General features: G+C 47.7%; 1 protein-coding gene across 5 annotated transcripts in view; it reads left to right on the plus strand.

The window, feature by feature from the left end:
* Nucleotides 1-27,406, plus strand: part of ADCY3 (adenylate cyclase 3) — a 103,829-nt gene that overhangs the window by 29,482 nt on the left and 46,941 nt on the right. For all 5 annotated transcript variants that reach the window (XM_035273034.3, XM_035273036.3, XM_035273035.3 and 2 more), the window contains exon 2: nucleotides 21,003-21,152. In XM_035273034.3, coding sequence (XP_035128925.1) covers nucleotides 21,003-21,152 — 150 coding nt within the window. The remainder of the gene's footprint in view (nucleotides 1-21,002; nucleotides 21,153-27,406) is intronic.

A 27,406-nucleotide genomic window follows, 5' to 3' on the forward strand; every position in this document is an offset into this window, starting at 1 on the left:
ACTTGAGCCTGAGAGGTCGAGGCTGCAGTGAGCGGTGATGGTGCCACTCACTCCAGCCTGGGCGACAGAGTGAGACCCTGTCTCAAAAAGGAAAAAAAAAAGAGAGAGAGAGAGATACTGTGTAATGAATAACAAAGCAAGAACCAACTATCACAAAGAAACTCACTTTAAATATAAAGATACAGACAGGCTGGGTGCCGCGGCTCATATCTATAATCCCAGTGCTTTGTGATGCCCAGGTGCAAGGTTTGCTTGAGGCCGAAGTTCAAGACCAGCCTGGGTGACAGAGTGAGATTCTGTCTCTACAAAACATTTTTTTCTTGTCTGTCACCCAGGCTGGATTGCAGCAGTGTGATCTTGGCTTACTGCAACCTTGGCCTCCTGGGTTCAAGTGATTCTCTCTCAGCCTCCCAAGTAGCTGAGACTTCACACCCGGTTAATTTTTTTTTTTTTTTTGTATTTTTAGTAGAGATGGTGTTTTGCCATGTTGACCAGGCTGGTCTGGAACTCCTGACCTCAAATGATCTGCCCACCTTGGCCTCTCAACATTCTGGGTCTACAGGTGTGAGCCACCACATCCAGCCTCTACAAATTAAAAAAAAAATTAGCTGGGGGTGATGGTATGTACCTATAGTCTTAGCTACTTTGGAGGCTGAGGCAGGAGGATGGCTTGGGTCCAGGAGTCTGAGGCTACAGTGAGCTGTGATTGCACAACTGCACTGCAGCTTGCGTAACAGAGCGAGACCCAGTCTCAAAAATAAAAAAGACATAGATTAAAAGTAAAAGGATAGAAAAAGACATTTTGTGCAAACACTAATTAAAAGAAAGATGATGTGGCTCTAAGTACCAGACAATATATACTTTGGAACGGGGATAGCGAGGGACATTTCATAATGACAAAGGAATCAGTTCATTAAAAGACATAATACCAAATACATATGCACTTAATGACAAAGCTTCAAAATACATGAAGGAAAAACTGATGAAACTAAAAAGAGGAATATACCAATTATAATTATATTTGGAGATTTTAACACTCCTCTCTCAGTTATTGTAGACAAAGAAAAAATACCTACATAGAACACTTGAACAACCTGAGCGGCCAGCTGCACCAAAGGAATATTTATAGAACCCTGCACCCAAGGACTAGAGAACATACATTCTTTTCAAGTGCACTGAAATGTTCTCAAAGACACACAGTCTGCTATAAAACAATACTCAATACATTTAAAAAGACTCAACTCATATAAAGTATGTTCTCTGACAAAAATGGATGGAAGTAGAAGTAACAGAAGATATCTTGAAAAATTCCAAAATATTTAGAAACACATGCCTAAAGAAAGGGAAAAAAATCACAAGACATCTTAGAAAATATATTGAATTAAATGAAAATGAAAACAACAAGCTGAAATTAGCAGATGCAGGCAAAGCAATGCTTTGAGGATAATTTATAGCATTAAATGCTTATACAGTAGCTCTCCCTTATTTGGGGGGCTGTGTTCCAGGACCCCCAGTGGATGCCTAAAACTGTCAGTAGTTCTGAACCCTATATATACCGTATTTCTTCCTATATATACATATCTGTGATAAAGTTTAATTTATAAATTAGGCACAGTAAGAGATGAACAACAACTGATAGTAAAATAGAACAGTTATAACAGTTGGTACACATTTTCTGTTTATGTCTTCCACCCACAAACTTAATAACTTTTTTTATCTTAACTAAGCCCTTTACTACACTGTAGCTGTTACTTTTGCAGTTCGAGGTGCAACAGCAAAACTCACAAATTTATCTTTCCTTCTTCACAAGTTCACATATAGAAGATTCACTCTTACCTTAGCTCTTAGCAACCTCAATATATGATTTTTTTTTCCTTTGGTTGAGAAACTTTACCTTTTCACTTAAAGGAAACACTTTGTGGCTTCTCTTTGTTGTATCTGAATTGCTAGCATCACTATTTTTATACTTTGGGGCCATTATAAAGTAAAATAAGGGTTACTTGAACAGAAGCACTGCAGTACCTCGTCCGTCAGTCTCATAACCGAGACAGCTACGAAGTGACTCACTGGTGGGTAGCATGGACAGTGGGGATACGCTGGACAAAGGGATGACTCACATCTCTAGTTTGAGAGAGTGAGATGGTGCTAGAGTTCATCACACTACTCAATTTAAAACTTATGAATTATTTATTTCTGAAATTTTTCATTTAGTATTTTTGGACTGTGGTTGACCTCAGGTAGCTGAAACTGTAAAAAGGGGAGGCTGCAGATAAGGGGAGACTATTAATAAAGAAGAAATGTCTAGGCCAGGCACGGTGGTTTGTGCTGTAATGCCAGTACTTTGGGAGGCCGAGGCAGGCAGATCCTTGAGGCCAGGAGTTCCAGACCAGCCTGGCCAACATGGCAAAATCCTGTCTCTACTAAAATACAAGAAAATAGCTGAGTGTGGTGGCACGTGACTATAATTTCATCTACTTGGGTGACTGAGGCATGAGAATTGCTTGAACCTGGGAGGTGAAGCTTGCAGTGAGCCGAAATGGTGCCACTTCACTCCAGCCTGGGTAACAGAGCAGGACTTTATTTCCAGAAAAAAAAAAGAAGAAGAAGAAGAAAGGTCTAAAGTTTGTGATTGACACTTCTACCTTAAGTAGCAAAACTAAATCGAGAGGAAGAAACAGAAAAAAAAATTAGTGGGCAAACATTCCAAATCAGTGACTCCAAAGCTGGTTGTTTGCAAAGGTCAATAAAATAGATAATCCTCTACCTGGATGATTGGGAACATGAGGGAGGACACAAATGACCAGTACTGGGATGCAGGTGAAGCATGAATACAGATCCTACAGACACTCGGAGAGTCATGAGATGATGTCATATACAGCTGTGTGCCGATATATTGAACAACTTAGATGAATTGGACAAATCACTTGAGAGACACAAACTGTCAATGTTGAATAGCTCATATCTATTGTAGAAATTGAATTTTGGTTTAAAATATTCCACAAAGGAAACTCCAGCCTCAGATGTCTTCAGTGCTGAATTTCATCAGACATTTAAAATTATGAAGTGCCAAATCCACATAAACTTTACCAGAAAGTAGAAGGGGAGGGAACATTTCCCAGCTTATTTTATGAATTCATTACTGCCCTGATATCAAAACCAGACAAAGACATTACAATTAAAGAAAAAAAAAAACTACAGATGACTATTCCTCATGAGCATGTAAGCAAAAACCTTTAACAGAATATTAGCAAATAAAACCTGGAAAGATATAAAAAGAATCATGTATAATGACCAAGTAGGGATTTGCAGTGGAATACAGGGTGGTTTTAACATCTAAAAATCAGTGCAATTTAACATTAGCCAACTAAAAAGGAAAACCCATAAGATCATCCCAATTTTGTCAAATGCACAAAAAAAGCATTTGACAAAATTCAACATTCATTCAGATAATAAATCTTAGCAAAGTAGGAAAAGAAGATAATTTCTTCAACTTAAGAAAGAGCATCTTTGCAAAACCTACGTCATATTTTATAGTGAAAGTCTGAATGTTCTCTTTTTAAGGAAGGTTGGCTTTATGAGCATATGACTTCTGCAGTCCAGAAATTCTTAACAATTTTATTTTATTTATGTATTTTTTTGAGATGGAGTTTGGCTCTTGTTGCCCAGGCTGGAGGGCAATGGCGTGATCTCAGGTCACCGCAACCTCTGCCTCCCCGGGTTCAAGCAATTCTCCTGCCTCAGCCTCCCAAGTAGATGGAATTACAGGCATGCGCTATCACACCTGGCTAATTTTGTAATTTCAGTTGAAATGGCGTTTCACCATGGTGGCCAGGCTGGTCTCAAACTCCTGGCCTCAAGTGACCCACTTGCCTCAGCCTCCCAAAGTGTTGGGATTGCAGGTGTGAGCCACTGTGCCTGGCCAACAATTTTATTTTTGAACTTATGTTTTGCAACTGAAGTCTGCTGAGACAATGGAATGTGCATGTGTGCTAAAGAAATACACACAGTGTGAGTGTGTGCCATTCGTTGCTGTCCCATTTGCATATTGTGCAATACCCCAGCAGCATGGAGTTCTGATGAATTCACGATGTCTAGGAGTTCAGCACAAGACAACATGTTGCATCCACAGCAGAGTAAGTGGAGGTGCTGACAGCTCTGAGATCTCATGCTTTCTGTTCAAACTAGAACTTGCTTCAAATACAGAAAGAAGACAGTGACATTCTGAGAAACACGAGCATCCCAAGAACTCCATCATCTCTTTTTCATGTTGCTTCTCTGTATTGGCCAACCATTTAGTGCTGAAATTAATGACAGAAAGAAAAGAGAAGATAGGACACACCCTAGTAGCTTTCAGTCCTTCCTTACTCATTATAAACTGAAGATAGTGTTAGTATCTATCAGCGCATGTATCAATAAATGAAATAAAAACAGTTGTGTTTTCTACAACCTATCCACTTTTTTTTTTTTTTTTTTTTGAGATTGAGTCTCGCTCTGTTCCCCAGGCTGGAGTGCAAGTGATGTTACCTCGGCTCACTGAAACCTCCACCTACCGAGTTCAAGCAATTCTCCTGTCTTAGCCTCCCAAGTAACTGGGATTAGAGGTGCATGCCACCACGCCAAGCTAATTTTTATATTTTCAGTTAGAGACAGGGTTTTACCATATTGGTCAGGCTGGTCTCGAACTCTTGGCCTCAGGTGATCTACTTGTCTTGACCTCCCAAAGTGCTGGGATTACAGGTGTGAGCCACCTCACCAGGCCCTTTCCACCATTTCAGTAAAATAAAATACACATATATGAGCTAAGAAATACTAATAGCCACTAATTCTTACAGTTTTCCATGTGAGAAGGTTGCAGAGGGAGGTTTTAAGACTTTCTAAGGAATAATAGAATAGGAGCCAGTTTGGCTCCAGAGCTAGTGCTCATTCCACAGCATTGCACTGCCTCCTCTTATAGGGGCTGGAGGAGGACTTGTTGACTAATGGTGTGAAGGTTAATTGGTGTCCCCAGACACCAGGCAGCCACTGTGGGCTGGGAGGTAGTCAGTCAGTTCAGCACAGGCAGGTGGCTCTAGCAGGTGCTGGTATTGCCATGAGGGGCTTCCCAGTATGAGACAGGGAAAGGGATGGGGCAGGAGCTGAGCCGTCCAACTGGGTGGCAGGGTCCTGGGGCCAGGATGTGGAGCTACACTGCCAGCCAGTGCACAGTGTCACAGGCAGCATTCCACCTCAGGAGTGGGGAGGACCGGGGGCGGGAACGCAGTTGAGAGCTGTTGTGGTTGGAATGTTTTTGATATTCCGAATGTGTTTGAATGTTTGTGATCAAGAGGGTTTTGTTGAACTCTGTACATAGTGGACCTCCTGTGTACAAGGCAGTGTTTGAGGGTGGAGCCTTGAAATGTCAGCACAGCCAAATTTGGGGACCATTGACACACATTGCCTTTCCAGGTGATGGAAATGATCTTGACTCATTCAGGGAGACTTGGAAAGCTGGAGAATTGGGAATACAGCTCAGGAGTAACCTTGGGAATTAATAATATGCCTATTAATAACAGGTAACACTTAGATGTATTGTCGGTTTGGCACAGTCTGATGCTGGGCTCTTTATACACATTGCAGAGAATTTTCCAGCCCACCCTGAGATGGGCCCTTGGCTATTTGCATTTCGCAGAGGAGGGAGTGAGCTTAAAGTGTGGCAACTTCCAAGGCCCAGGCCCATGATGGAGAAGGAAATTCTACTCCGGCCTGAGTTTGGGGCTGCATTCCTCACCACTGTGCTTTCCTGCCCCGAGTGTTGGCCTCACTGAGAGGAGGTGTGTTGGGGGACAGAGTGGGCTGGGGACACGTGGTCATGGGAACCCACAGAGCCAGATGCTGGGGGAACCGGGCCCCTGCAGGATCCATCACGCCCATCGCTGTGTGATGCCGGTGAACCCCTCAGGACTCTGGGCCTGGCTTTCGACCTCTTGGCAGCCCCGAGTGTTCCCAAGCTGTGAAAATCCCCACAGGTGCAGTGGCTGGGCTGGTCTGAGGGAAAGGAACATGGAGCTGGCAGGTGGAAGGCTGGAGAGAGTAAGTGATAGTTAGGCTTTGTGTCCCCACCCAAGTCTCATCTTGAATTGACACACCCCATCATCCCATGTGTCAAGGGAGAAACCAGGTGGAGGTCGTTGAATCATGGGGCAGTTTTCCCTCATGCTGTTCCCGTGATAGTGAGTGAGTTCTCGCAAGATCTGATGGTTGTGTAAGGGGCTCCTCCCTCTTCACTCGGCACGTCTTCCTGCAGCCTTGTGAAGGAGGTGTCTTGCATCCCCTTCTCCTTCCATCATGATTGTAAATTTCCCGAGGCCTCCTCAGCCATGCTGAACTGTGAGTCAATTAAACCTCTTTCCTTTATGAATTACCCAGTCACAGGCAGCTCTTGATAGCAGTGTGAAAATGCACTAATACAGGAAGAAAGCTGGGACTGCTTGGGGGAAATTAGACCAAGAATGAGCCATAGGGTGACACTTGTGGGGGACTGTCGGGCTGGTGATGTGCAGCCCTTTGTGTCATCTGGGCCCAGTGTCCATTAAGCAGAGCCCGGGGACCAGCTTGCTCTGGCAGCAGCTTACCTGACCTGCTCCGGGCACACGGCAGCCTTCTTGCCAGCTGGGCTTTTTCCCTCCCCTCCCCAGGGCAGGCTCATCCCAGTGAGTGAGCGCAGTGAGTCCGTGGGCATCGCCTGAAACCAGCTCCAGTTTCTAAGGAGAGTAGAGCTTTTGTGCTGCTGGGAGCTGGATCATGAGTGACAGAGGACTGGGCTGGCAGCACGGCTCACACCCATCTCAGGGCAGGGGTCTTCTCCCTTCACTCCTGCTGGTCGTGACCCTGAGCTTTGGAATTTCTGTGTCAAGGTAGAGCAGGAGGGCAGAGAGTGAGGTGATTGGGTTCCGTGCCCAGGTCTTGTGGAAAGATCTTAGAGAGGTTTATCTTCCCACCTGGCCCTTTGCGAGGTTCAGGTGGAGGTGAGAGTGCAGAGAAGGAGGCTCAGGTGGGCTCGATGGGGAAGGCGGGATTCAGCTAGATTTCGAGGCGGAGGCAGAAAGTGGCCAGGTGGGGAGGGGCATTCTAGGTGCATGCTTCCCACATTGGGGGCTGTAGGGTTGTTTGCTTGGTGCCTGTGAAGCCACAGGGATACCATGGAGTTGGCATTTCCTTTCTTCCTCCTTCCTCTGTGGATTCATTCCTTCACCCCGCGGTCATTGTGGCGGGTGTTGGTGCTGGGAACACAGTGGGGATTGGGACAGATGTCCCTGCCCTCGTGGGGCTTACACTGTAACAGACGGAGACATCCGTTTGGCAAATATTTTTAAACACTTAAAAATACTAATAATACAAACATGGATTTGATTGATTAGAGTGCAGGAACCACATATATTAGCAAGAAAAATGAGAGGCTTCCTTGTCAGGCACTTTAATGGGAACGTTTAAGGGCTCTGAAAATACGGGCTGCCACATGTGCCGAGGTCAGAGGGGCACTTGGTGCTATGCCAAGGACGTCAGCTTGGCTAAAGCAGATGGTTTACCTCAGGGAGCAGCTGTGGCGGGGTGGGGTTTAGGATCAAGTTCATGATAAAGCCCAGAGTATACAGGACCCCGAATGCCAGAATGAAGATTTTGAACTCTTGGACACTTGGCAGCTATTGAGGTGTTTTGAGCAGAAGGTGGTACTTGCAAAAATATTGTTTTGGAAGATTAACGTTGTTCTAGGGTGGATTGGCAGGACCAGGGAGATGAGTCTGTCCCCAGCCCTCTGGGAGGGGAGGGTGTGAGCCAGGTGGTGGCAGCAAGAGTGAGGAAAAAGGAGCCTCAGAGGCTTTTACCTGGGAAGACCAGATGGGACAGAAGACCAGCCGGAGGCACAGAAAGGAGTCTGGTGGGACAGAGCAGGCGGTGCAGGTTCAGGTGTTCAGCCAGCGTCACTGAGGACCCCTGCCATGTTGGGTGCAGTGTTCCTAGCTGGATGCAGTGTTGGCAGGACTGGGACCTGCGGACCAGGGCTGGTTGGGGAGACCATGACGAGCTTGGGTGTTCACATTGACTTTATCGTTTCCCACTCCTGGTTACACTGTAAGTCTCCTGGAAGCTTTTCAGCAATAGCAGTGTCTGGGCCTCTGGTTCTACCTTTGTGGGTGCTGCCTGGGCATAACTCCTCAGGTCACTCTAAGGCACAGCCACAGTTTGGATCTGCTGAGTAGGGGGTGAGGGACACACCGCAGGTGATGCTCATCAAGCTGGCAGAGGCGGAGGAACCGGAATTTAGGAGAGCTGATAGTTCTTCAGGGCTTCGAACCTGAATTTTGGAATATGGAAGTCTCTGTCATGTGACTAAGAGGCTGCATTGAGAGGCCTGGTCCATGACCTGCCATGGTCCTTCCAGACCAGAGTCTCTCAGGACAAGAAGGAGGAAACTTGGAAAGGAATTTAAATCTGGATTGAAAACCAGGGAACAGAATTAAACCCAGGAGACGTGAAGCAGCATCAACAGGTGGAAAACACCGCTGTGGATGGAGCTTTGAATGTGTGGGAGAGATGCTGGTCAGAAGGTAAAAGGATGGTAAGGAGGTACCTAACTCCAAGTGGGGGGTGAACCAGGGATCAGACGATTGTTAGAAAATGAGGGCCAGGTGTGGTGGCTCACACTTGTAATCCCAGCACTTTGCGAGGCTGAAGCGGGTGAATCATTTGAGGTCAGGAGTTTAAGACCAGCCTGGCCAACATGGCGGAACTCCATCTCTACTAACTACAAAAATTAGCTGGGCATGGTGGCAGGTGCCTGTAATCCCAGCTACTCAGGAGGCTGAGGCAGGAAAATCACTCAAACCTGGGAGGCGGAGGTTGCAGTGAGAGGAGATTGTGCCACTCCCAGCCTGAGCAATAGAGTGAGACTCCGTCTCAAAAAAAAGTGATTCATACCTGTAATCTCAGCACTTTGGGAGGCTGAGGTGGGTAGATCACGAAGTCAGGAGTTCAAGACAAGCCTGGCCAAGATGGTGAAACCCCCATCTCTACTAAAAATACAAAAATTAGCCGGGTGTGGTGGTAGGTGCCTGTAATCCCAGCTACTAGGGAGGCTGAGGCAGAGAATTGCTCGAACCTGGGAGGTGGAGGTTGCGGTGAGCTGAGATCTTTCCACTGCACTCCAGCCTGGGAAACAGAGTGAGACTGCATCTCGGGGGGAAAAAAGAAAAAAATGCATAGAAGAAAAATAGAAAAAGAAGAAGAAAACCAATAAATCCATACAAAAAAAAAAAAAAACAATAACTGCATGGAAGAAAAATAGGCATAGGAAAATGGCCTAAAGCAGCAGCAGGAGTGTTTCGTTTAAAGATCCAGGAAGTCTGGAAGCTCTTTGCCTAGTTTTCATATCTAGACTCCACCTTGAACGGTGAGTGATTCCATAGAAGAGAATCACCTGGAGAAGGGCACAGATGCAAATGCTGGGGATTCTGTGGGCTGGGACCCCGGAATCTCCCATTTTAACCAGGTCCCCTTGGGATGCTGGTGCGCCTGGCTCAGAAACACTGAACTAGAAAAATAGCAACTCAGAAGCAGTGTGGAAGGGTTGCATCAGAACCAATGACTGGGAAAAGAAAAGAGCTGAGTGTCCCCGAGAAAGCTGTGAGAGGCTGTAGGGAAGAAGGAATTGCTGAGAAACCCCTAGAAGGACTAAAGGGGAGAAAAAAGAGGAATCAAACCCCCAAGGAGGAAGCTGTGATTCAGGAGAGCACATAATACGGTTTTTGCTGTGGAGGGTGTGTAAAAAATTTTACTCTCAAAATGTCATTTTCTGAATTGAAAGGTATAGGGAGTTTTAGAATCCAAAGAGTTTGCTCTGTTGCATGGGCACAGACACAAGAGAAGGCCTTGGTGTTTTTGTGTCACCAGTGATCTGTTCCCTTCAAGTTTTTACATTTGAAGTTTGTGTGATGCTGTATCTGGATTCCTAATATCTTCTGCCTCCAGATTATACACTTGTCTTTCTCCGAGCTGGTACATTTGTTTTCAAGTTCATCTAAAGTCAGTTCCAGACAGTCAGGGGATCTGTGCAGTGAATGTACCCAGTGTTGTTTACAGGTGGGAAAGCACAAGTGAAAGCATGGAGCCCTGTTCTCATCCGGCCTCACTTAGTATCGGCCGTCAGCTAGAAATTGGTTTGAATTTTCTTTATCATCCAGAATCTATATGCTCAAATATATGTGAAAGCTCTGTGTTTTCAGAACGTGTGAAAGCTGCAACTGAGTGTGGCCAGCCCAAGCTTTCCTCCCTTGTGGGGACCTTTGCTGACTTTTCCACTCTCCCTTGGAATGGTTCCGCTCATGCTTTGTTCACTCCTAGCTGCTGCTTTTTTTGAGACAGAGTCTCACTCCATCACCCAGGCTGGAGGAGTACAGTGGTATGATCTTAGCCCACTGCAACCTCTGCCTCCCAGGTTCAAGCAATTCTTGTGCCTCAGCCTCCCAATAACTGGAACTACAGGCATGTGCCACCGTATACCCAGCTAATTTTTGTATTTTCAGTAGAGATGGAGTTTCATCAAGTTGCCCAGGATGGCCTCAAACTCCTGACCTCAAGTGATCCACCTACCTCAGCCTCCCAAAGTGCTGGGATTACAGGTGTGAGCCACCAAGCCCGGCCACTGCTAGCTTCTTCACTGTCAGTAGATTCAGCTCCTTGAGGTAATTTTATAATCTCCAGGGCCCAGTGTGCAGTCTGCCACTCACTAGAGTACTCAATAGGGTTGAATTGACCACTTTTTAAAAAAAGACCTGAGGCCAAACATGATTTGGCTTTAAAATGGACTTCTTTAAGTAGAATTGGAATTATTTGGCTTGGAGAAAGAGATCATGGTGACTATTGAGGTCATATCAATAAGAGGAGACAGGAAATGCTGTGAGCAGAAGTTTCTGTGTCTAGTGAAGCAGTAAGAGGATGGGGGAGTTTTTGAGGAGTTTTGTGGTTCTCAGTCATCTGGGGTAATTAGGAGAATCTGATGAGAGCAACAGACTTGCTTCCCAGAGATGGGCAAAATGTGATTTCTCCCCTACTTTAGGGGTTCACCAGCTCCTCCAAAGCCTAGTCCATAAAGTTCAAGTGAATGATCCCTAGGTCAGGATAAGATGCTACATCTCAGCTGCCCATTCCTGCATGGAAACAGGGAGGTGGACCAGATGGTCTTCTCTGGTTTTGAGCATCGACACCCCTGAAACATGGGCCTTCTTGGTGGGTGCACGGTTCAGGCTGCTGTGTCTTTATGTTCAATAAGCAGCATTCTCCTCTTAGCCCACAGACTCTACAATTGACATAAAAATCAATCTGCTTGTGCACACCATTGCTTCAGAGTTCCTTATTCTGCAGTAGAAAAGCTTGAGCAAGTTCACTGTGAGCACTTGGGAATTGGAAAGGAAGAAGGCCTTGTTCCAGGCCAGGGTTTCTCATCGTTGTCTCCATTGACATTTGGGGCTGGATGGTTCTTTGTGGTGGAGCTGCCTTGTGTGGTGTAGGATGTTCAGCTGCATCCCTGGCCTCCACCCACCAGGGGCCAGTAGCACCCACCTTCCCAGTCATGACTGTCCAAAATGTCTCCAGACACGCTGCGGAGTGTCTTGGTGGTGGGCTGACCACCTCTGGCTGAGAACCACTTCTCTATATTTATCTTCATTTTGGCTCTCTTATCAAGGGGGAACACTTCGATGGAGAATGCACTGTTCTTTCAGCTTCTTTTTACCACCATAGCTGTTCACACAGCTCATGTTTGCCATGTCCCAATAGCTGTGCAAGGCCCTGGGGCTACAAATGTAAGTAAGTGACACACGTAACCTCAGGTACTTACTGCATCCTCTTGGGGGAGATGCACACAGATGCATCAGGAGCTGCACTGAGGGAAGGCGGTGGCTCGTGCTGTAGGGGTCTCCTTTGCACTGCGAGTGTCTTCTCTGTCTAGAATGCCCTTCCAGCCTTTCCCGTGGCTGGGTCTTATTTGGCATTCTCAACTCAGTTGAAATGACACTGCTTCCAGGATACTGGTCCTCACATCGGTGTTAGCTGTTTTCACCTAATGCTGCATAACAGCCCAAAATTCAGTGTGTCATGATATACCTTCCTCACTCGCACATCTGTGGGTCAGCTGGGGTGGTGCTGATCTGGTCTGGGCTCAGATGGCTTTGGCTCTAAGCTTTGGGATCAGTTCTGAGTTAGTTTCTCGTTCTGTTGTACCAGCAAACTTCTTGGTGTGTGGTGGTCTGGTAATGGCAGAAGCATAAGAGGAAGAGTCAGCCGTCACATGCATTTCAGAAATGTGCTGCTATTATAGATTGCTAACGTCTTTTTGGCCAAAGCAAGTCACATGGTCAAAGCCAGCAGGAGGGAAGGAGACTTTTTTTTTTTTTAATTTTTTATTGGATTTTAGGTTTTGGGGTACATGAGCAGAGCGTGCAAGACCGTTGCGTAGGTACGCACCTGGCAGTGTGCTTTGCTTTGCTTCTCCCCTTCACCCACATTTGGCATTTCTCCCCAGGCTATCCCTCCCCACCTCCCCCTCCCACTGGCCCTCCCCTTTTCCCCCCGATAGACCCCAGTGTTTAGTACTCCCCTTTCTGTGTCCATGTGTTCTCATTTTTCATCACCCGCCTATGAGTGAGAATATGCGGTATTTCATTTTCTGTTCTTGTGTCAGTTTGCTGAGGATGATGTTCTCCAGATTCATCCATGTCCCTACAAACGACACAAACTCATCATTTCTGATTGCTGCATAATATTCCATGGTGTATATGTGCCACATTTTTCCAATCCAGTCTATTATCAATGGGCATTTGGGTTGATTCCAGGTCTTTGCTATTGTAAACAGTGCTGCAATGAACATTCGTGTACATGTGTCCTTATAGTAGAACGATTTATAGTCTTTTGGATATATACCCACTTTTTTTTTTTTTTTGAGTTGGAGTCTCACTCTGCCACCCAGGCTGGAGTACAGCGGTGAGATCTTGGCTTACAGCAACCTCTGCCTCCTGGGTTTAAGCGATTTTCCTACCTCTGTCTCCCAAGTAGTTGGGATTACAGGTGCCTGCCACCACACCTGTCTAATTTTTGTATTTTTAATAGAGACGAGGTTTTGACATGTTGGCCAGGCTAGTCTCGAACTCCTGACCTCAAGTGATCCACCCGCCTTGGCCTCCCAATGCTGGTGATGGCAGAAGCACAAGAGGAAAAGCCAGTCTTCACGTGCATTTCAGAAATGTGCTGCTGTAGGGGGTGCAGCGTGAGCCACCATGCCTGGCTGGAAGGAGACTTGATACTCTGCAAGGATGTGGCTGCCTGATACTTCTACAGGGCAGTGAAGAATCAGGGCCAGCTGTCTCCCTCATACCACATCTAAAGCAGCCAGCTAGTCACTGTCTACCATTTCTATTCTCTTCTGAGCTCTGATACTTTTATGTTTGAATCATTTATTATTTCTGCTACATGCTTGACAAGGGTGAGGTCACAGACTCATCATAACGTGACCTCCACAGGCAGCAGGGGCAGGATGTTTCGGTTGGAGCCTTGGGTCCCTGAAATAGCTCATCTCGTAGAGAGGACTGGAGAGAGGCCCATTGTGTTTGGTGGGAGAGGAGGCTGTTGAGGAGCAACCAGATTCAAGACAGTAGAGCCTGGGGCCAAGGCCGCCACATTCCACGTCTCTGGGAAAGCCTTCATGACAGATCTGTGTGGTGGTGCCCCTGGCATGCGCAACTGAGAAGCTGTGCTGGCTGCCTGGCAGATCGTGAGGGACCTTGCATTACATTTCAGGTTGGCTGATGCCTGTCCTGGAAGTCCTCTTTGTTTTGGAAGAGGGTCAACATTGAGCATCTTTTAGCAAAGGCAGGCACAAGTCATAAAATAAGCAGAACGCTTCTGGAGGCCCCTTTGTTTTGAGGCACATGGTGGAAACATGGCAGATACCCAGTGTGGAAGGGCATGGCAGCAGCACCCTAGGCTTGAGCCTCGTGTTGTGTTGATTTAAGTTGTATTGATTGGAGATCCCAGAATCTATCTTGGTGCAGTGATGCTTAGACTTTGCTCAAGGCAGCATGGGAGAGTTGCCCACTGTCTACAAACCTTATGCCTCTTCCCCCCACCACCTGCCCAGATGCACCAGGCCCTAACTGGATTCTTAGCTTTTGGGGAACCCCCTGTTCCCTGGCTGTAGCCCCACCTTGGCAGACACCATCATGGTTCAGCTAAGGAGATGGTAATGTAGGGAGGGGTGCCCTGGACCCAGGGGTGGAAGATCTGGGTTTCAGCCTCAGCTCTGTTAAGAGACTGGGGCTCATAAATGTATTTCTCTGGCTTTAAGTCTCTTTTGCAAAATGAGAATAAGAAAACTCTGGCCTGCCCCCTCTTGTTGTAAGAAACAAATAGGAAGATGAACATGAGGCTCTTGTAAAATGCCCTCAAAGTATTATTATTTTGTACCAATTTGCCTTCTGTGGAAGCAAAGAAAAAGTCATGAAAAGCGTATTTTGTGCCAAGCCCTGTGTGAGGTATATTGCACGTGATCTCTTTCAGTCTTACTGGAATAGCCTGCGGGGTCGCTGCAAGGGCAGGGAGCCCAGTCAGAGAGGCGAGGTGACTCCCCAGCTGTTCACACCTCTCTTCCTGCCTCTTGGTTTGCTCTGTCTGATGCTCTGATGCTCTAGATGGCTCCCAAAATGTGCCTACCCCTGCCTGTGGGCAGCCATGTGCAGGCCTGTGTGACCACCAGGCCTGACCTCTTCCCGCCCCTCCATCCGCCAGTTGTCCCCTGTGGCTTCCTGTGTGCCACAGTCCTGGGCACTGGGGAGCCAGCAGGGAAACGACCCATGCCCTGGCAGAATGCATGGAGCTTGCTTTCCAGTCGAGGAGGCGAAGGAGTAAGGATAGAGCAGGGCAGGTGCAGAACATTGTGCTGGGCCTCAAAGCCAGACTCAAGGGAGAGGGAGTGGGGTGGATGGGGAAGGCCTCTGAGGGAAGGGGAGATTTCACAGGGACTTGGCTGAAGAGGAGCCACTGCAGCGGCCTCTACAAGGGTCTGCAGTGAGAGTGGCCCCATATACAGGACTCATCTGTGCTGAGTGGCAGCCTCACAGGTTCTGGCTGGGCCTCCTTGGGTGGGAGAAGGCTGGCTGCCTTTGGAGGGGCCAACTCCCCTGCTCCTTCCTGCCCCATGGCTGCTAGGAGACTTTTTCCCAAAGCATCCAAGAAGTTTTCATGAAGAGGCTCCCGCGCAGCTGGTCTCCAGCCGCAGAACGTCATAGGTCTCTGGGCAACACGGGCAGTGCACCGTGAGCAGCTTTCTTTCGCTCAGCTTCTCCACAGTTCTGGAGTGTTCTGGAATCTTCAGGCTGGAATGAGCTTATAGGGAGAGATTGGTTTGGGTAAGAGAGCCACCAGATCACCTCCAGTGGGGTGACTTCACTCTGCAGTCCCACTCAGAGCAGCCCATTTCCCTGCAGGTTGTTAGCAAATGCGCAGGATCTTGAGATGCATAAACTTCCAGGAGGGAGGATTTTGGAAAGGAATTTTCTCATGGTTGCATTCTGAGCCAGGGTATTAGAAACACTGTATCAGACTGTCATGGGTTAGATGACACTCTAGTCCAAGTGTTTATCCATTTGGGAGACGCACTTTATTATTTTTAAAATGTTGTGTATTTTAAAAAGCACTCAGAGCAGTTCTTTTGAAATAAGTTATTTCCAGGAAAACGTTGGGATCAAAAAAACTTTTAAAAAGATCTATAAATAGAGAACCCAGTGGCTGTGCACCTGTCACACAGAGCCTGACCATGCTGTGCAATCTGAAAGGGGCCATGGGGCAAGAAGAGGTAACCTTGCTGGTGTCCAGAGCAGGCTTCTCAGCCTCGTGGTTTTGGGGAGTCCAGCTCCTGGATGCAGCTGCTGCCCCTGGGCCAAGGACCACACCCAGGAGCAAGGCTAGGAGCGCCAGCTCTCTCTTCCTCTGTGTCTTGTGCTCAGATAGTGCCTGTGTGTGCAGAGCACTCAGAGTGGGAGCCCTCGGGATATGTTGTTCTCCATGATTCCAGAGAGGGAGGAGTCCCCTGTGTGCCGCTCACCCAGTATGTGTCTGAGCTGGTCTTTGTGTTTCAGAAATGCCCCACATCTTTCTTTAATGCCCATGTCTTTGTGAAGCTGTCCTCAGCATCACCCTGATTGGATGTGATCTCCCCAACTCTTCACACCTCTCTTCCTGCCTCTTTGTCTGCTCTGTCTGATGCTCTAGATTGCTTCCAAAATGTACCTACCCCATCTGCTGTCCTCAGGGGAGTGACTGAGCCTTGTTCTTTTTTGTTCTTAGGGCTGGGGTTCATTGGGGTGAGTAGGGGATGCTCACTGAAAGGCCGGAAGCAGCGAAACTGGACCCCAGGAAGGACTTGAGGCCAGAAGCTCGTGTTTACTGATGGTTTCTGCTCTGTTCGCCTGCTGACCACAGGCTGAAGGGGTGAGGGGTGGGTGGTGGATGAGTCATAACCCACATCTGTGCCGCCTGACAGCGTGAGGTTTCCTGGGCACCTGGGGCTGAATGGAGCCAGGATAGGCTGAGGACACAGGTGTGAGGACAGTACCCAGCTTCCCAGATGCCCCATCTGGTAGAGTAGACGGGTCTGTCAGCACACAGTGGCAGGGCACAGGGAGCAGGAGGGGCTGCCTGGGGTGCAGCAGTGCGGGTGTCGGAGCAGATGGGAGGTCTCTGCAGGGCTCTCAGGTGGATAGAGCCTGCCAAGTGGGCCAGGTGGAGTGGAATGGGGCGAGGGGTTTGCAAAGTACTGGGTGCAGGTGCGGCAGCCCTGGAGGGAGAAGAGTTCTAAAAAGGAGGATCTCTTCTCACCCTTGCCTGGGAGTGGGAGCACCGGAAAATTAATCCCAGATCAGCAGAGCTCAAGGCCTGGTGCAGAGAAACCCATGTGTCATGGTGATGTGAAAGACCTATTTCAGAGTCTCACTAGGGTCCAGGTTTTCTCCAGAGGCCAAATTTTTTCCTTGGTCTCCAGGTCCTAAGCTGTGATGAGAGGCAGTCCTGAGGGATGGGTTTTAGAGATACGGCAGCTGCCCACCTACCCGCCATCAGGTCCTCCTGCAGCCACACCTGCCTGCCCTGCGGACAGGGACAGCGTCATGCCACTGCCCTTCCCAGGGCCAGCTCAGTGACCGGCTCACTGCTGAAGGAGTGAAACTCACTTTTTGCAGACATATTTTGAGGAGCACATTCATTTTGCTAAGTGAGATACACACATTATAAATATGAAGCAGGAAATTTCTGAACCTTAATAGCTTAGAGATGACCCCCGCTGTGTGTGGCAGCTGTGGAAAGTCTGCAAGTGTTCTTCTTTGTTTCAGATTTAAAATGTGCACAGCTCACACCTAAGTGCTGTAGGGCCGGCATCTTCATGACCATCTAAAATTTCAGTTTAAAAAATCTGTAGGCCAGGTACACCTGGCTCATGCCTGTAGTCCCACCATTTTGGGCGACTGAGGCAGGAGGATCACCTGAGCCCAGGAGTTTAAGACCAGCCTGGGCAATACAGCAAGACCCAATCTCTACAAAGAATAAAATTAGCAGGGACTAGTAGTGTGTGCCTGTAATCCCAGCTACTCAAGAGGCTGAGGGGGAGGATCCCTTGAGCTCAGGAGTTTGAGGCTGTGGTGAGCCGTGATTGCGCCACTGCAGTGCAGCCTGGACAACAAAGTGAGACCCTGTCTCTCACCACCCCCCGCCAAAATAAAGTCCACACTCTTTCCTGGGAAAAGATGGGGTTGTGAAATATGTAAATAAACGGAGGAGTGCTTTAGGGCAGGGTTTTGAACCACAGAATGAGATTTGAATGCAGAGGAGGTCTCACCCTCTAGTTTTTTTGTTTTGTTTTGTTTGAGATAGTCTTGCTCTGTCACCAGGCTGGAGCGTAGTGGTGCAATCTTGGCTCACTGCAAATTCAGCCTCCCAGGTTCAAGCGATTCTCCTGCCTCAGACTCCTGAGTAACTGGGATTACAGGCACATGCCACCACACCTGGCTAATTTTTGTATTTTTAGTAGAGACGGGGTTTCACCAAGTTGGCCAGGCTGGTCTCAAACTCCCGACCTCAGGTAATCCACCTGCCTCAGCCTCCCAAAGTGCTGGGATTACAGGCGTGAGCCACCAGGCCCAGCCTGAGATTGGAATGTGGGAGGGGTTCTCACCCTCTAGTTGGAACACATTGTATAATCTCAATTCCTTTCGTAAAACCAGAATGCCATCACCTACCTCAGCACTGGTTGCAAACTAGAGGAGATGAGGCTGATAAAGTGCCTGCCGGTGTCTAGGTACACGCTTTTCTGTGGGCAGGTCTTCTCCTGGCCTTGCCTTTGCCCTTGAAAGTGAGGTGGGCATTGAGGGGAGTCGATTCTCAGCTCAGTGCTGAAACTGGAGCTCAGAGTGGTGGTTGGACCTGGAAAGTTGCCAGCTGGTGAGGGGCAGGGTCAGAGTCGAGGGTTCCCCCGGATTTATGTTTCCTACTGTATGTACCTACAAGTTGAATGAAAAAGCAGATTTTATTTTTTTAAAACTTGCAGAGCAATGAAAGAAATACTGTGCTGCATAGAGGGGCACCAGGCATGAGCCAGACCTGAGCCCTGCTTCCAGCCTTGGGTCATGATCTTTGGTGACTCGTGTGAAGTTTTTCTGAGATTGTTGTTCTGATGGTCTGCACAGCAGGTCTTGGGTAGACAACCAAGGGGTAATGTCAGCAACTCCTTGCACAAGCTCAGCACTGCTCACTTGATAGAGCCTGTCCCGTCTGTCCTCATGAGATGGCCAGGCAGGGCACGTCCATTGGAAGCAGGAGGACCCAGAGTGCAGAGCTCTTTCCTCAGCCCAGTGAGATACTCAAATGGTTGTGGCCCCAGGGCAGCCTGCCTTGTGTGTATGGTGGGGGGGTGGTGCTCCATGCAGGGTCGCCGACCCTGGCAGTGTGGGGTTCAGGTACTAGGTTCCCAGTTGGCCTCCAGGACCCAGAGTGCTGAGTCTTGGAGACCCCTGGCCCTGGGCGCTGATATATGGCTTGGCAAGGAAGCCTGACCTTGTCACCCAACTCTCCTGGCTTCTGACATCATGAACTTGGGGCAAGCAGACTTCCAAGGCCACACAGCTCCCGCAGGAGAGTGACTTCTGGGCTGCTGGAGGTGCTCTTGAACCCAGCGTGGTCTGTGGGTTTTGCTTTGACTCCCTCAACACATGCTGGCAGCTTTTTGGCCAATCAATCAGGTGTTGACTGAGTGGCCTGAGGCCATACTGGTACTGACCACTCAGACAGGAGTGGGTCCTGCCCCTGCAGACTTGCCCCACAGATGAGATAGGCGACTAGGGCTGCCCAGACCCAGGAGGTCAACGGGTCATTACAGGCTGGAACCAGAGGCCAGCAGAGCTTGGGAATCTATACCCGGTGACTTGCTGACCAGCACTGAGACTTGCCTGAGCTCCTGATTCATGATGTGGCAGTCCCGGGCCCTTATTGAGGGCCACAGAGGCTGCAGGAACATTCTGCAGGGTGTGGCAGAGGTGGGTCCTCAGAGCCAGTACTGATCAGCTCTGATGAAACACAAGACAGTTCAGAGGGGATATGGCATAAACAAGAGAACCCAGAAAACTCATGTCAGAACCAGCCTCCCTCGTCTATTAGACCATCTGGTTTAAAATCTGAAATTGATTTCCTTACAGTTTTCACCTACTCCAGAACTGATTCTATTCTGAGGCCAATCTTTCCTCCCCTGAGGTCCAGAAACTGAGAAATTCTTCTACTTCTCTTCCCATCCCATTTCTCAACTCCAGACTCAGTTCCGAGAAACCACACCTAGCAGGTGGGGCATCGGGGAACTGGGGCTGGGAGGGCGGGCATAGCCTCGGGGGCAGGGCATGGAGCTGGCACCAGGGAAGCTGGAGGAGCCGGACCAGGAAAGGGGCCTTGCTTGAAAAGGCTTACTGAGCCCAGTAGTCTTGAAGAAGTAGGAGGTATTAGCACTCAGTCCAGCCATGTGGGGGCCCAGTCATGGCCAGAGGTTGGAGTAACAGCAGCCAGGCCTGGATGTCAGGCATGGTTGGGATGTTTAGGTCTATATCCAAGGTTATCCCAGCAGGAGACCATCAGATCTGCAGTCTCTACAGCCTGTGAAAGTGGGCGGGGACACCTGGGGGTTCTTCAGCGTGCCAGGCATTGGGAATGGGCACTTGATGCCCAGAAGCCCTTTAAGCTAGTACACTGACCTTGCAGGCAGCGGGGGAGACCTCAGGCCCCAGGAACCCCCCCAATACCTTGAGACCTGAGTATTGGTACTGGGCACCCTTCACCTGCTGGCAGGTGGGGTTAGATAAGGGGATACCTGTGAATCCCAGAAAGCTAGAAACCTGTGACACATGTGTAAGGTCAGCACTGTGGCTACCGAATCAGCCTGGGACCTCTTCAGGGCTTCTGCAGCAACCCAAACCATCTGAGCTTTTAGAATTACACAGTCCTGCCCAGTGGGACCTGGGATTTGTGCACCCTCCTCCCCAGTGAGTCAGCACAGAACATGGGAGCACCTGAGTGAGTTCTGCTTGAGCAAATGTGTGAAGGAATGAATGGGTGGCAGAGGGTCTACTCAGGCCCCATCTGTGGATGGACTGGCCAGCCTTGCTTTGTTGGGAAGCTGGAGGGGGGAACCACAGCCCCTCAGCCAGCTTTGCATGCCCGCACCCCGCTGCTCATGGAACCCTTGAGCCTTTCAGGCTCTTGAGCCATGCCCCTGGGTGGGCCACTATCCATGAGGTTCTGAGGTCCCAGGCCCTACTGGGCCCCTCCCTGGACTTCAGGCAACTTGAGGCTTGATTTTGGTCCCCAGCCACCCCACCTCCTCCATCCCCTTTTCTGAAAACATGCCTTCACCACTGGCCTTTTCTCTCTTCTTCTTTGGGGTACAGATCCTGGCCAATGTCTTCCTCTACCTGTGCGCCATCACCGTGGGCATCATGTCCTACTACATGGCCGACCGCAAGCACCGCAAGGCCTTCCTGGAGGCCCGCCAGTCGCTGGAGGTGAAGATGAACCTGGAGGAGCAGAGCCAGCAGCAGGTGAGGCTCGCGGGAGGACACGGGTCTGGAGCTTGGGCTCAGGGACTGTGGCCCTGTCAGAAGGAGAGAAACCAGAGTGACAGTTCCTGACTCTGTGGAGTTTGGCATTTATCCGCCCAGTTCAGGTGTTTGCCCTTTAACTTGGCCATCTGCGCTCCTCTGCCATTAAAGGGCAGCGTCTGCGCTTCAAGGAGCTTCTCCTAAATCTGCTTCTGCTTGACCCAGATCTCTCCTTTTCTGCCTTCCTGCTCTGTTTTGTTTTGTTTCTGTAATGTAAAACTTTTCCCTTTAAAGAAATGCATTGCCCAAGAAACCAGCTATGACTTTCTGCATTCCTTTCTCAGTTGATCTTCTCAGGGCCAAGGTCAGGGGCATCATGGGCATCCCTTCATGTCATGCCTCCCCCACTGCTCTTGCTGGCCCCACCGCAGATCCACCCTGTGCATCTGCTCATGCCACAGGTGGGGCCTTGACTCATCCTGCGGCCTCAGGGTCCTGCTGGGTGAAGTTCGTCAGCCTCACACACGCCCACCCAGGGAGCTCCTCCCTTCCTTACCTTACCACCCTAGGTCACTGCTGAAGAAGGAAAACCAGCCTGTTCCCCAGGGATGCCCCTGTTGACATTCTCCATCTGGAGCGAGGCCTGGTTGTCCCTGCCTTGGTGTCCTGGCTTTCCTCCAGGCTCCTTCATGGCAGAACCGTCCTCCCAGTTCCCATGTCACTCAGGCTTTTACATAGCTTTGGCCTGGATTCATCTCACATGCTTTTTGAAGGTCTCCAGAAATTATATCCACCAATTTCCTGTAATCCACAGGTTTATTCCCCTTCAAAAACAAACTCGATAGGTTGATGTTATGATTCTCTGCTCTGGGAATGATGTCATTTTTGTTCAGGAGGTGCTCTGTGCTCCTGATTCACTGAAATTGCTGTTTTCATAGATGCTGCCACTCAGATGGTTTTGAGGCCCACTCTGGAGCCCTTGGCCTGCAGGGGCTCCACCACTGGGCCTCACTCATGTTCGAAGACATTTAGCTGAATAGGTCCGTCATTCCACTGTCCTGGGGATGTTTTTCCTCCCCATTTACCAATCTCATTCCTTTTGGAAGGCCCCTGTGGGATGGGATTTTCCCTGGCTGCCACTGTGACAAAGGCCCAGGCTTAGTGGCCCATTGTATTCACTTTTCCCTGGACCCTGGGACCTGAAGTTATGGAATTGCTGCCGTGGCCTGTGTGTGTTTAAAGAATTCTCCTTTCCTAGCTTATAAAGCCTCTTGAAAGTCATTCTTCAATTTCTGTTTCCTTTATACTGTCTCATTTCTTATTTATGTCTGATCTCTCACTGTGGCAGCATCCCTCTGGGTTCTCTACACTTAAAAAAAAAAAAAAAAGCATGTGTCACCACTTAGCTAGGCCAAGCATTTTTTTTATATAGCATTTGTGCAGTTTTCAGCATGTCTGTCTGTGTCGATCTTGTCTGTCTCATATTGTACAATCTAGGGCATCTTAACACACTGAACGGGCCCCTGATGTGATGAGGAAGGCCCTGTGTTTCACCCTGGGGCTGTTGTTCTCTGTGTAGATAATTCAGATAAGTTATCCACTCTACAGAGCCTCACTTTTCCTCATCTGCAAAGTGGAGGCACTGACATTTGTCTGGCAGGTTTCTTGAGGGTCAAATGAGAAACACAGAAGTACTCTGTAACCCACAGAGCCGGGAAATGGTTAGAGGTAGGCTGAGGTGCACAGGGCCTTTCTAACACCCAGGGCCATATGCGCCCTCTGGGCAGGGTCAGCTTACGGAGCCTGGGGACCAGCAGAGAGGGTCATCCCTGGGTGCCCCAGGGCTCCTGAGGGTGCTAGCAGCTTGCCTGGGCAACACTAGTGCTTCTCTGCATTGCCTGCTCACTCTGCAGCGGCAGAGCAGACATTGGCCCCAGGACAGGGAGGTCCAGTTTAGGTGGAAGGGAGGTGCAGAGGTGTTGGGGAAGGAGGGGGAGGGGTAAGGTGCATCCTCTCACCTAGCTGGGTTCATAGCCAGGGCCTATAAATGTCCATTGGGTGGAATGAATTTGTCTAGGCAGGCTCTGTCCTGAGTATGGCCTTGGGCTCATTGCTGCCCCCCTTTGGACTTCAGTATCCCCATATGTAAAACCTTCTTTGAGAGACTGTTTTCAGGGTGAGAAGGAATCTGTGTGAATCCTACTGGGACTGCAAAAGCACCGTTACCGTTGGGAGGGTTAGAATCCTGGCCCTTGTGAGTTTCCATTTACTCACATTCTCCTTGCGTCTTCTATGACTGTTCGCGAGAAACCTGCCTGCCATTTTCCTTCCTTTCATTGTGCTTGACAGGTTTTGGTATCACGGTTATGCCCAACTCATTAAATAATTTGAGAAGTGTTCCCTCTTTCTAATCCCTGATAGTTTGAAAATAATTTGGGTTATTCCTTAAATTTAGAAGTCACAGCCAGGCATGGTGGCTATGCCTGTAATCCCAGCACTTTTAGGAGGCTGAGACAGGAGGATCACTTGAGTCCAGGAGTTCAAGCCCAGCCTAGGCAATAAAGCAAGACCCCACCTCTACAATAAATTAAAAAATTAGCTGAGCATGATAGTGCATGCCTGTAGTTCCAGCTACTTGGGAGGCTGAGGTGGAAGGATTGCTTGAGGCCAGGAGGTTAAGGCTGCAGTGAGCCGTGATTGTGCCACTGCGCTCTAGCCTGGGTGACAAAGCGAGACCTATCTTAGAAAAAAGCGCTAATGAAGTCCTATGGGCTTAGAGTGTTCTTTAGGGGAAGATTCTGTTTCCCTCATAGATAAAAGGTTGTTCAGTTTTTATATTTCCTTTTGTACAGGTTTTAAGAGAGGTTCCCCCCCCCCAGAAATGTGTTCATTCAAATTTTCAAAATTTTGGCATAATAGTCATAATATTTTCCTTTTATCTTTTGTCTGAAATGTTTAGTGATGTTCCTTTTCATTACCAAAGATAATTTGTGCCTTTTCAAATTTTTCTTAATCTTGCTAAGGCTTATTAATGTCTTAGCCTCTTCAGCAGATCACCTTTAATCTTTGTTGCTTTCTTTGTACATTTCTTATTTCTAATTTATTTATGCTTTTAACTTTGTCATCCTTTTTTACCTTAAAATGGGGTTTTATTGTTTTTGTTTTGTTTTGTTTTGTTTTTGAGAGAGAATCTCACTGTGTCTTCCAAGCTGGAGTTCAGTGGTGCAATCTAGGCTCACTGCAATCTCCACCTCCTGGGATGAAGGGATTCTCCTGTCTCAGCCTCCAAATAGCTGGGATTACAGGCACACACCATCACGCTGGCTAATTTTTTGTGTTTGTAGTAGAGACAGGGTTTCACCATGTTGGCTAGGCTGGTCTTGAATGACTTGGCCTCCCAAAGTGTTGGGAGTACAGACGTGTGCACAGCCAAACAGAACTTTAGATGACCGATTTTCAGCCTTTCTTTTCCTAAACCATGTATTTAATGCTACAGATTTCACTCATTACATTGAGCTTTATTTCACAAGTTTTAATGTGCCCTATTTTCAATGTCATTTAATTTAAACTATTTACTAATTTTTATTGAAATGTTTTTGATCTGTGGGCGATGTAGAAGTGCACTAAGTTCTAAACATTTGAGGATTTGTTCACAATTACGTTGATTTGTAGCTTTATTCTGGTTAGAGAACATGCTCTGATTTCAAGCCTTTGAAATTCGTTGGAACTGATTTTGGCCTAGCATGTGATCAGTTCTGATGTGCTTGAGAATAATGTATATTCTACAAAATGTGTCAAATCTTATAAAAATGAAATAATGTCAACATTTGCATCTGCCTCAAATTAGTACTTACCTTTTTTTTTGAGATGGAGTCTCCGTCTGTCACCCAGACTAGAGTACAGTGGCACAATCTTGGTTCACTGCAACTCCTGGGTTCAAGCAGTTCTCCTGCCTCAGCCTCCCAAGTAGCTGGGATTCCAGGTGTGCCCCACCATGCCAGGCTAATTATTATTATTTTTATTTTTTAAAGTAGAGACAGGCTTTCACCATGCTGACCAGGCTGGTCTCAAACTCTTGACCTCATGATCCTCCTGCCTCAGCTTTCCAAAGTGCTGGGATTACAGACATGAGCCACCACACCTGGCCAGACCTCACAGCATTTTAACTTCATTTAATAAGCCTCTGCTCCCCACTTTCTGGCTATTATCATAATGTGTTTTAGTTCAACATATTTAAAACCCCATAAGCCCTTATTAGGATTATTTATTAATATACTTATATTTACCCATGGTTTTCCCTCTCAATTGCTCTTAATTTCTTCATTTCTTTGTTTGATTTTCTTGAAGAATTTCCTTTAGTATTACCTTTTGTGCTGATCTCTTGGTACCAAATTCTCTCCATTTCTGATTACCTTGGAGTATGTTTATTTTGCTTTCACTTTTGAAAGACACCTTTCTTTGTTTGTTTTGTGCTGCTACAACAGAAGACCTGAAACTGGGTAATTTATAAAGAACATAAATTTACTTCTTACAGTTCTAGAGGCTGGGAAGTCCAAGATCAAGGCATCAACATTTGTTCTGGTGTCCATACATGGCAGAAGGGCAGGCTAGCTGAATGTTGTGTGATGCCCCTTTTAAAAGGGCCTTAATCCTACGAAAGAGGGGTGGCCTGATCCCTTCTTAAAGGCCCCATCTCTTAATACTATTACATTGGCAACACCTGAATTTTGAATGGACACATTCAAACCATACCAACACTTTTTGCAGATTAAGAATTCTAGGCTGGCTGGGTGCAGTGGCTCACGCCTGTAATTCTAGCACGTTGGGAGGCTGAGGCGGGTGGATCACAAGGTCAAGAAATTAAGACCATCTTGGCCAACATGGTGAATCCCCATCTCTACTAAAATACAAAAATTAGCTGGGCATGGTGGTGGACGCCTGTAGTCCCAGCTACTTGGGAGGCTGAGGCAGGAGAATTGCTTGAACCCAGGAGGCAGAGGTTGCAGTGAGCCAAGATTGTGCCACTGCACTCCAGCCTGGCACCTGTCTACAGAGCAAGACTCCATCTCAAAAAAAAAAAAATGGGCTGCCATTTTGTATTTCTAGCCCTTTATAGGCATCATTCCACTCTCCTTCAGCTTCCGTCATTCCTGTTGAAATACCAGTTGTAAGATAGACTGTTGTTCCTGTTACGTTTAATGCATACTTTTTCCCTGGTTGCTTTCCCAGTGCTCTTTTTTTTTGGTCTCAGTAGATTACGATGCCGCACCTGGGAGTTTTCTTTGCAGTTGCTCTGCTTGGTATTCAAAGAGCTTACTGAATGTTGGTTTGATGTCCCTCGTCAGTTGGAGCATTTTCAGCCAGTATCTTTTTACTGCTTCTTCCCATTCGCTGCTTTCCTCTAGGACCCAATATCCCTGTTAGACATTTTTACCATGTTCCAGAATTATCTCTTCTTTTTTTGAATCTTTTTTTCTTTCTTCACTTCAGACTCAATATGTTTATGGACCTAACCTGCAGTTTACTAACCTTGTCTTCTCTGCTTTGTCAGATCAGTGGTTTATTGAGTCATCAATTTCAAGTATGATATGCTTTTCTGTTTTGGAGTTTCCATTTGATTTTAAAAACTGGACTTCAGTTCCCTGACTACGTATTCCCATGTTGACATCTATTTTTTGAAATATATTACATTGATTTTAAAGTCCCTGACTGACAACCATATTATCTGGAATACCAATGGGTATGCATTTTGTTGTCATCGTTACTGAAATTTGGTCCTGTCTCCTGGCATCTTGGCGGCTTTTTTTTTTTTTTTTTTTTGAGACAGGGTGTTGCTTTGTCACCCAGGCTGGAAGTACAGGTGGCTTACTGCGTCTTCGAACTCCTGAGCTGAAGCCGAATTCCCACCTCAGCCTTCTGAGTATCTAGGACTGCAGGTGTATGCCACCATGCCCAGCTAATAAAACAAAAATTTTGTAGAGATGGAGGCTTGCTATGTTGCCCAAACTGGTCTTAAACTCTTGGCCTCAAGCAATCCTCCCACTTTAGCCTTTTGGCATTTTAAAAATTAAATACTAGATGTTGTAGATGGGAAATAGTAGTGGCTCTGAATGATGTTGTGTCTCTCCAGAGGGGATTTACTTTTCTTGTGGCACATGGTTAGAGCAGGGGCAGATAGGAAATAGCTTTTCAGGGATCTTAACTGAAAGGCAGATCCTTTTCTCATGGTGTGTTGAACTCCTCAGCAGTGTGAC

The sequence above is a fragment of the Callithrix jacchus genome, chromosome 14 (assembly GCF_049354715.1).
Source record: "Callithrix jacchus isolate 240 chromosome 14, calJac240_pri, whole genome shotgun sequence".
Taxonomy (NCBI): Eukaryota; Metazoa; Chordata; class Mammalia; order Primates; family Cebidae; genus Callithrix; species Callithrix jacchus.